This window comes from Acartia tonsa, chromosome 9 (assembly GCF_053477335.1).
Source record: "Acartia tonsa isolate MP-2025a chromosome 9, ASM5347733v1, whole genome shotgun sequence".
In the NCBI taxonomy this organism is placed as follows: Eukaryota; Metazoa; Arthropoda; class Copepoda; order Calanoida; family Acartiidae; genus Acartia; species Acartia tonsa.
In genome coordinates, this window is record NC_137268.1 from 40,808,663 (window position 1) to 40,817,599 (window position 8,937).

The 8,937-nt window shown below is 32.9% G+C and overlaps 2 protein-coding genes across 5 annotated transcripts in view; both read left to right on the top strand.

Annotated features, from left to right (window-relative positions):
- The window catches only part of LOC145328932 (uncharacterized), a 29,624-nt gene extending 25,280 nt beyond the window's left edge, over window positions 1-4,344 (top strand). For 3 of the 4 annotated variants that reach the window (XM_080172887.1, XM_080172891.1, XM_080172889.1), the window contains exon 30: window positions 3,639-3,742. In XM_080172887.1, coding sequence (XP_080029013.1) covers window positions 3,639-3,716 — 78 coding nt within the window. In that variant the 3' untranslated portion in view covers window positions 3,717-3,742. Of the gene's footprint in view, window positions 1-3,638 lie in introns of all 4 variants that reach the window. The other variant, XM_080172888.1, reaches the window with a different exon arrangement.
- Window positions 4,345-6,321: 1,977 nt separating this feature from the next.
- On the top strand, window positions 6,322-8,937 carry LOC145328941 (kunitz-type serine protease inhibitor BmKTT-2-like). The gene is made up of 5 exons (XM_080172904.1): window positions 6,322-6,440; window positions 7,268-7,285; window positions 7,509-7,616; window positions 7,976-8,053; window positions 8,575-8,937. The coding sequence occupies exons 1-5, from the start codon at window positions 6,374-6,376 to the stop codon at window positions 8,706-8,708; spliced, it is 405 nt and encodes a 134-aa protein (XP_080029030.1). The 5' UTR covers window positions 6,322-6,373; the 3' UTR covers window positions 8,709-8,937.

The window sequence follows — 8,937 nt, forward strand, 5'->3', positions numbered from 1 at the left end:
TTCATAATTATTTAAACAGACACCAGTTTCCTTTCATCTAAGCTATTGTTTTCTTCCAAATACTCTACAACCCCATTAATCCAAAATACCCCTTATTTGGGTTAAAATTATTGGTTAAAAGGTTTGGACACCAACCAATCAAATTTCAATATAAAAATCCAACTGCGTTTGAGCCAACGAATAAGATAACATTGTTATGAAAATTTTTGGTACTATTATGATTTATAGTCCAATGTCCCTTCCCTCCTTGTTAATATCAGAATAGAATTTCTTGCTTCATATTATGAACAGCTTTCCGCGGATATAAAATGTACAATTATAAGATTAAATCCAGTTTTTTAGCCCCGAGATACCGAAGGCACGGACTAAAAAAACTGGTTTTAAGGTTATTATTGTACATTTTTATATTCGTAGAAAACTGGTTATAATACGATGCTAGACATAGTTTTTTTTTTCGTATGAATGAGAACCAGTTCTAATCCACCGGATATTAAACGGGTTTGGAATGAATACGAGAAAGTCTTTTCGTTTACTTATGTCTGTTCCATACAGGGAAATTGCGAGATAGGCAATGTAAGAATTATTCATATACAACTAGATTCTATACTTCTGGTGTTAAAGATGGGAGACTGCTAGTTTATACCTAACAACCAGTCATCCTTATACTAAAGTAACAGGATGTCTGTTTGTCTGTGTGTTTGTACCGAAGGATCTCGCTAACCGCTGAACCGATCGGGTTCTCCTTTATAGGGTAGCTTCTCATAGGTCCCGGGAAGGTTTATAACTATTTTCTTAGGGGGGTGGGACACCCCAAACCCCCCCCAAAATATAATTAAAAATTTTTTTTTAACTAAAATTAAAAATGAGGGGGGTACCCTAGATATACCACACTTTACTGGGATCTTGCTGCGTCAAGTATCAACTGTTGGGAATATCAAAGGATGACTCCATGCAAAATTTGAGCCGGATCCGGCCAAAACCGGCCGTGAATTTTATAAAAAACCGGTTTTTTCCGGTTTTTAGGGGGTATCTGTAAATCGATTCAGCTGGAGCAAAACCGGTTGGAGGTACAAAAAATTTTACTTCACGTGAAATTTAGCCAATGCAATTGCCTACAAAAATGTACTTCATCATCAACTTGATTTGACAACTCTTTCCCCTCCTAAATGTCCATTAAAACCTCGGAAACGGCAAAAATCGCCAAAAATCACGCCTTCGGCGGCGAATAACGGCTAAACGGTCAGTTGGAGGCGAATGAAACATAAATAAAGAAATGTCCGCCTCGAAAAGTTGTTCAATATCAAAGAGATGCTTGAAGTCTCTAAAACGACTCCTTCCCCTCCTTTAAGGGGAAAAACTGAAAAAACGTCATTTTCAAAAGTATGCCCACTTCGTGAGTGTGGGGGGCACTGAACCCGTCACCCCTGGGTCACCAAATATAAAGTCTAGGCGGCTCACATTGCTGAATTTTCACCAAGTGAAAGTCTTGTGTCATTATCTCTTATGAGAAAAAAGTTATTAATGAATTAAAATTTCAAATTGTGATTTTTTGATGGATTTCTTTGATGAAATGACAGGCCGGTCAATTTTTAGGCCATTTTTTGCGGTTTTTGGGCCGTCACGCCCAAACGGTTTGAGATAATCTCACGGGACCTTTTGCCCGACCTAAGTCTGGTTATTTGTGAGGTCTAAGAAAAAAAAATCCCTGATTGGATGAAGCACGACGTCGCTGCGCGCCGTCAAAAATCGCTGGTCTTCTCATTTTGCCCCCTCAAACCCTCACCTCGTGCCATTTTTCTGTGTAAAGATTATTATTATAATCTTTTGCGTAAGTCTGATTTTTTTTCCTAGACCTCACAAATAACCAGACTTAGGTTGGGCAAAAGGTCCCGTGAGATTATCTCAAACCGTTTGGGCGTGACGGCCCAAAAACCGCAAAAAATGGCCTAAAAATTGACCGGCCTGTCATTTCATCAAAGAAATCCATCAAAAAATCACAATTTGAAATTTTAATTCATTAATAACTTTTTTCTCATAAGAGATAATGACTCAAGACTTTCACTTGGTGAAAATTCAGGAATGTGAGCCGCCTAGACTTTATATTTGGTGACCCAGGGGTGACGGGTTCAGTGCCCCCCACACCCACGAAGTGGACATACTTTTGAAAATGACGTTTTTTCAGTTTTTCCCCTTAAAGGAGGGGAAGGAGTCATTTTAGAGACTTCAAGCATCTCTTTGATATTGAACAACTTTTTGAGGCGGACATTTCTTTATTTATGTTTCATTCGCCTCCGACTGACCGTTTAGCCGTTATTCGCCGCCGAAGGCGTGATTTTTGGCGATTTTTGCCGTTTCCGAGGTTTTAATGGACATTTAGTAGGGGAAAGAGTTGTCCAATCAAGTTGATGATGAAGTACATTTTTGTAGGCAATTGCATTGGCTAAATTTCATGTGAAGTAAAATTTTTTGTACCTCCAACCGGTTTTGCTCCAGCTGAATCGATTTACAGATACCCCCTAAAAACCGGAAAAAACCGGTTTTTTATAAAATTCACGGCCGGTTTTGGCCGGATCCGGCTCAAATTTTGCATGGAGTCATCCTTTGATATTCCCAACAGTTGATACTTGACGCAGCAAGATCCCAGAAAAGTGTGGTATATCTAGGGTACCCCCCCCCCCAATTTTTTTTCGCCCCCCCTCCAAATTTTTTTTTTACTTTTTCTTTTAAAATCTAAAATAAGAAATTGAATTATTAAATTCGACTCTCTCCTCCTCAAGTGCCCCTAAAGGCCTCTAGGGGGCGTAGCCGCTAGTTATTTAATAAAATTTTAAAGTTTTAGCCAACGAATAAGCAAAGGTGCTCACATAGATTTGGGTACCAATCGAATTTAACAGGAAGGAAGGGGACAATGGGCTATTTATTACGTCAGTCCCCAAAGTTTTATAACAACGTTTATTTTCTTATTCGTTGGCTTAAAAACTTTGGAGACCTTGCTAAATTTTGATTAGTTGGTCCAAACGTTTTGACCACTAATTATAATCTACAGAAGGGGTAATTTGTGTATCATCATTGGGGACGATCATTAATTTATCGGCTATTGTATTATCCCTTTGGATAATAAACCCTTTCCTGTTTTTTTTTAATAAACTAGCGGCTTCGCCCCTAGCCTCTAGGGGCTAGTCGACCCTACTATTTTAATTTTAGTTTAAAAAGGAAAAAAAAAATTTTGGGGTGTATTTTTCATTTTTTTTTTTGGGGGGGGGGGTTGGGGGTGTCCCACCCCCCAAGAAAATAGTATAAACCTTCCCAGGACCTTTGAGAAGCTACCCTGTAAAGGAGAACCCGATCGGTTCAGCGGTTAGCGAGATCCTTCGCTACAAACAAACAGACAGACAGATTATAATTAGAGATCAGGGGTAAGACAATGGGCGATAACTTAATTTACATACCCAATAATGATTAACAAATTACCCCTTCTGTAAATTACAATTAGTGGTAGAAACGTTTGAACACTCAACTTAATGAGCTAACCAATTAAAATTCACTTAAGTCCCCAAGGCTTTTAAGCCAACAAATAAAAATTATTACACTTTGAAGACCAGTGTAATAATTCTCTGAATTTTAATCTTAATTTTCAGATAACAACATATTGGTTGATAGATTCACAAGGATTGATAGTTCCTAAACCAAGCGAGGTCGAGAAAAAAGAACAATAAATCAAATTTATTCAACATTGAAAAAATCAATTTATGCATTTTTAAGGATGAATTTTAATCATTCAGAAACATTTAAAAGCATTTTATTATTTAAACTGCTTTAAAGTATGGCTTTGAAAGCTATGGTTTAAATATAATATTTTTATGTATATGTTACAGTTAAGCTTTCAAAATATGAGGTATTCTAATATAGTTATTTCTTGCATCGTATGATCAACAGCTTTCCGCGGATATAAAAATGTACAATTATAAGATTAAAACTAGTTTTTTTTTGCCCCGAGATGCCGAAGTTACGGGCTAATAAACTGATTTTAATCTTATGAATGTACAATTTTATATTTGTAGAAAACTGGATATAATACGATGCTAGACATAATTTTTTCGTATGGCTGAGAAACGGTTTTAATCCACCGGATATTAATCGGTTCTTAGCTTTCTTAAAGGAATAACAAAATTTGTTTATAAATGATGAGGTTATTGTAAAAAATATTGTAATAAAGTATATTTATGAATCACTTTTGATGTTAAAAGCACATAATAATTAAATTTAGAAGAGGCAGAATATTTAATTTCTTAATGTTCTATGTATAATATGTTTATATTAATAAATAACCATTTGTAGTTATCATTTTGAATTAGCTGTGTTATACATGTATACACATGGATGACAACATCCATAAAAGTGAAGCTCTGAAACGGTAGGACAAATGAACATTGTCACTTTTAATCTACAGAACTGAATAAGCAGAAACTCAATATACAAGTCTTAACAAAATTGTAATTAAATTAAAGGGACTGTGAACGTAAATTTTTCTCATCTTAATATCAAATCTTAACATTATCTCATTCATAATATCTCACAGATAGAGCAAAACGCGTTTTTGTTTGCTTAAAAAACGGCTTTTTCCGACGATTTTTATAAGGTAAAGGGAAAGGAAGAAATTTTCCGTATTATATAAAATGTGCATTAAATTGCTTTTTTCTCCCATTTTAGCTAAAATTAAACTTTTTCACATAGTTCTTGATTTTTCCTAACGGTTAAGCTGACTTTTAACATAATCCTTGCTTTAAACCAATGTATAGTTACTTAGAAATTGATAAAATAAGTAATATTTTTTATTGAAAACCAAATACAATAACAAAGCTAGAAACAGGTTTTTTATTAGTATCCAATTAACTATAGATGGCCCATCTCTCGCCCACCTTTAAAGGACGCCTGCAAGAAATAACACGCTTTAACTGCTGAAAGACTGCCACAAGAAGACCCAATACCCCAAATTTAAAGCCTTCAGCTTCAATAACAAAAAAGTTCTAGGCATTTCAAAATAGCATTTTATGTACAATGGAATTTTTGAAAGATTTCCAATGCTCATAAAAGAAAAAACAATATTAAATTACGTTGCCTAGACATAAAATTATAACCTTATCTTTGTCAGAAACTTAGATTGCCTGTAACTGATTACTTTTTTACAATAAAAACACCACATTTCATAGTCAAAATCTATGAAAAAAATTCGATTTAAATTGCATTTTTAAACAAAATTCATAGCGGAAACAAAGGGGTAAACTAATACAAGCTTAGCTGTGATTGGTTGTTAAGCTGATTCAGCCGTCTGATTGGCTACAGTACATTCGGTACAACGCAAGTAAAACTTAATTTTTTTAATGATTTTGACTAAAAAAATGGGTATTTTTAATGTAAAAATATAATTAGTTACTGGAAACCTAAATTTATGACAAAAATAAGCTTATAATTTTGTTTCTAGGCCACGTAGTTTAATTTCAAAGGTTTTAACATGAGCATTGCAATTCTTTCAAAATTTCCATTGTACATAAAATGTCATTTTAAAATGCCTAGAACTTTTTTGTTATAGAAGCTGAAGGCTTCAAATTTGGGGTATTTGGTCTACTTGTGGCAGTCTTTCAGCAGTTAAAGCGTGGTATTTCTTGCAGGCTTCCTTTAATTACAAATTTGTAAATAATAAAGTGGCAATATTTCTTTATAAACAGTCTGGTGAAAGTGTAAACTAATTCTCCAAAGTGGGTTATTTATTGTCCAACACAATAAAAAAGGATTTTATTATTTTAAATAACCTATGAGATTCAACCCTCTGTAGACAGTGAGGTATTTTTTTGTCAATAATACAAATTTTAAATAGGTCTTTATTACCTAATTACTACGTTATAAAAAAAAACTAATTGGCAATTTTATATCATAAAATAAATCCTTAACAGTAAGTAAATTGTTTCAACTATATATGACAAGTTAAATACCCCTACAAACATTATAAGAAACAAAAAACGTTCAGATTTTCCCCGTTTTTTCCTTTTTCCCTCCCAAAATACCATAAAATCAAGGCATTATTATTGGATATTTTTGTTAATAGGACGTTTTTGGTTGATCAGATGAGAAATTTTTACGTTCACACTCCCTTTAATTGTAAAACTTCTTAAATACAGAATACTATTTAAGAACATATATCTGCATGTTTAAAATGGACATACGGACATTCTGGTAACGATTATAGAGTAAACCTAAGCGTAACAGGCAAAATCAGGGTTCGGAAGCCGCGCTCAGCCGCGCATAAGCCTCAGTGAAAATCTTATTTTCAAAACTATTCAACCGATTAAAAGTTAATTGATAATTTTTCAGAGAAATGATGAGAGTTATAGTAATATGTCAAATATTATTGATGTACTTTTGTGTTTCTAGCTCAAAATATGGTAAGTTTATTTTAAGAGTGGCTTCGAAACCAATTAATATCCGCAGGATTAGAACTATCAGCCATACCAAAAAATCATGTATAGCGTTCAAACAATTTTCCACAAATATTAAAATAAGAATGATGAGATTATTACCAATATTGTCATCCCAGGCCTTCGGCCCTGCGTGTCTTACAAAACTGGTTTTAGTTTTATAATTTTTCATTTTAATATCCGAGGAAAGCTGTCTTTAATACGATGCCATAATGAACTATTACATAGTAATCTTAATCCGTCTTTATATGTCTGTCTGAAACGTTTAAGAGGAAACGTGATTTTTAAACTCCATAATAAAGAAAGACTGCTAAAATTTGAAAGCAAAATACTCCTCATTATGAAGCATATTTAAGTATCAAACAACCTCTTTTGGTCTGATTATTACAATTTGATTTGATATAGCAATAAATTTCCAGATCATTAAGGATTTACTGTTTATGTTTCATTCGTGATAGCTTTAAATACCTTTATGCTTAATTACACTTAAGGATGTTGTCATCCTTGTTTTTTTTTTAAATCACAAATTAGAAAAAGGACTATGTAATATATAATTAAACAATGCTTTTAAATTTTATACTTTTTTCTAGGGTTGGGCCGGATATCCGGTGTGGCCGGATATCCGGCCGGATACCGGATATTGAAACTATCCGGATACCGGATATTGAAACTATCCGGCCGGATATCCGGCCACACCGGATATCCGGATACCGGATATTGAAACTATCCGGCCGGATATCCGGCCACACCAGATATCCGGCCCAACCCTACTTTTTTCATCAAAATTATTTTAGGGGGTTACAGGAAAATAGGTAATTTTAATATAATTATATGTAAATATAAGAAAAGATTGATTAAAATTAATTCTTGGATATTTCATTAAGGTAAAAAATATTTTTTTTTTATTACATTCAATATATACCTAGTGATATCGTGTTTTAATATTTCAAAAATCTGTTTCCCATTTACTGAATTTAAAATACAAACTTAAGATAAGATAAGACAAGATAAGATAATTTAAAATAAAAACTTAAGACAAAGCTACCTGTATGAAAAAATCTGAAACTGGACCTTGCAGAAATTACTCTGTAAGATATTACTTTCATCATCAATCTAAAACCTGTAAACCTTTTTGGTATGGAGGTAAGCACATATTTTAATACAATAAATAAGCAATTACAATTCATAATCATGTAAATCAATAAATATTTTTGAAATAAAGCTTTTCTATAGTAAGGGTTGGTCTGTCTGTCATTCCTTAACTAGTAAATCTCTCATTAATTTATACATGTCCTATCGGTTTCAAACATTTTCAAACAAATTCACTTACAATTTTTATAGACTTGTGCATTTATATTCTGCTTATTCAGTTATTAAACTCTACAAGAGTTGATGTTCGTTTGTCTTAATGTTTTAGAGCTTTGCTTTTAAGGATGTTGTCATCCTTGTTTTTATAAGAAATAAATATAATGTATGTTTAATATAATCTTATTAAAACTCAGGTTGTTATGGCAACAGAAATCAATTTGAAAGTGAAACTGAATGCTTGGATTCATGTCTGAAGTATTTCAAAAAAGAAGGTACCATTTTCTATTCTATATTTTTTTTTTCAGTTTTTACGTACCAAATTTTTAAAAATAACTTGAAATATATAAAAAATCATTACCACAGTTACTAGAAAAATTGGGTATAGTCCCTTTTTTAACAATGCACCTTATGGGTCGATTCTTCGTATTTTTCACAGTAGCTTTTCTCCGATTTCTAGCCCCTGCGGCGGGCTCTAACCCTGCGGGGCTAATTACCTAACCCTGTGGGGCAATCACCTAACCCAATATAACCTAAAATAACATGTAAAAAGACATTTTAAAAATACGACGAAATGCCCCTTATGGTGCGATGTTATGAAAGGGACTATTCCCGAAAAATTGTTTATGCTAATTTTCTCATGGTCTAAATAGGAAAGATATTTAATTTTCATACATGAAATGGCCATAATTAAGAACATTTTGACGTAATAAGCGCATTTTACCAAATGCTAACAGACAATTTTATAAAAAAAACACACAAAAAATTACCTTCTTTTTATTAATTCTATTTTCAGATGATGAATGTAAATTTACTGCTGACTGTAAAAAACTTGACAAATGCATTTATGTGGCGGTAAAACACACAAAGAGAGGGAACAACGGGGTGTCAATAGTCTCCAAAGTTGTAGAATTACGTTTTCTTATTTAATATCTTAACAACTTTGGAAATTAAATAAACTTAATTGGTTGGTTTATTTATTAAGTTGAGTGTCCAAATGTTTCAATCAATAATTGCATCTACAGAAGGGTTAGTTTTGTGTGTAAACATTTAGGATATGCTATTGTCTTATACCTCTAGATCTCTGGGTACAACATCAAGTATTATTTTGCTTTCAGTCTAAATTTATTATTATCTTACTATTTTTACATAAAAAGAA

Bases quoted from the DNA above. Each gene is read 5' to 3' on its own strand.
- LOC145328941 (XM_080172904.1), top strand. From the start codon at position 6,374: ATGATGAGAGTTATAGTAATATGTCAAATATTATTGATGTACTTTTGT. The intron at 7,617-7,975 runs GTAAGCACATAT...ATTAAAACTCAG, and splicing joins TAAACCTTTTTGGTATGGAG to GTTGTTATGGCAACAGAAAT. The intron at 8,054-8,574 runs GTACCATTTTCT...TTCTATTTTCAG, and splicing joins GAAGTATTTCAAAAAAGAAG to ATGATGAATGTAAATTTACT.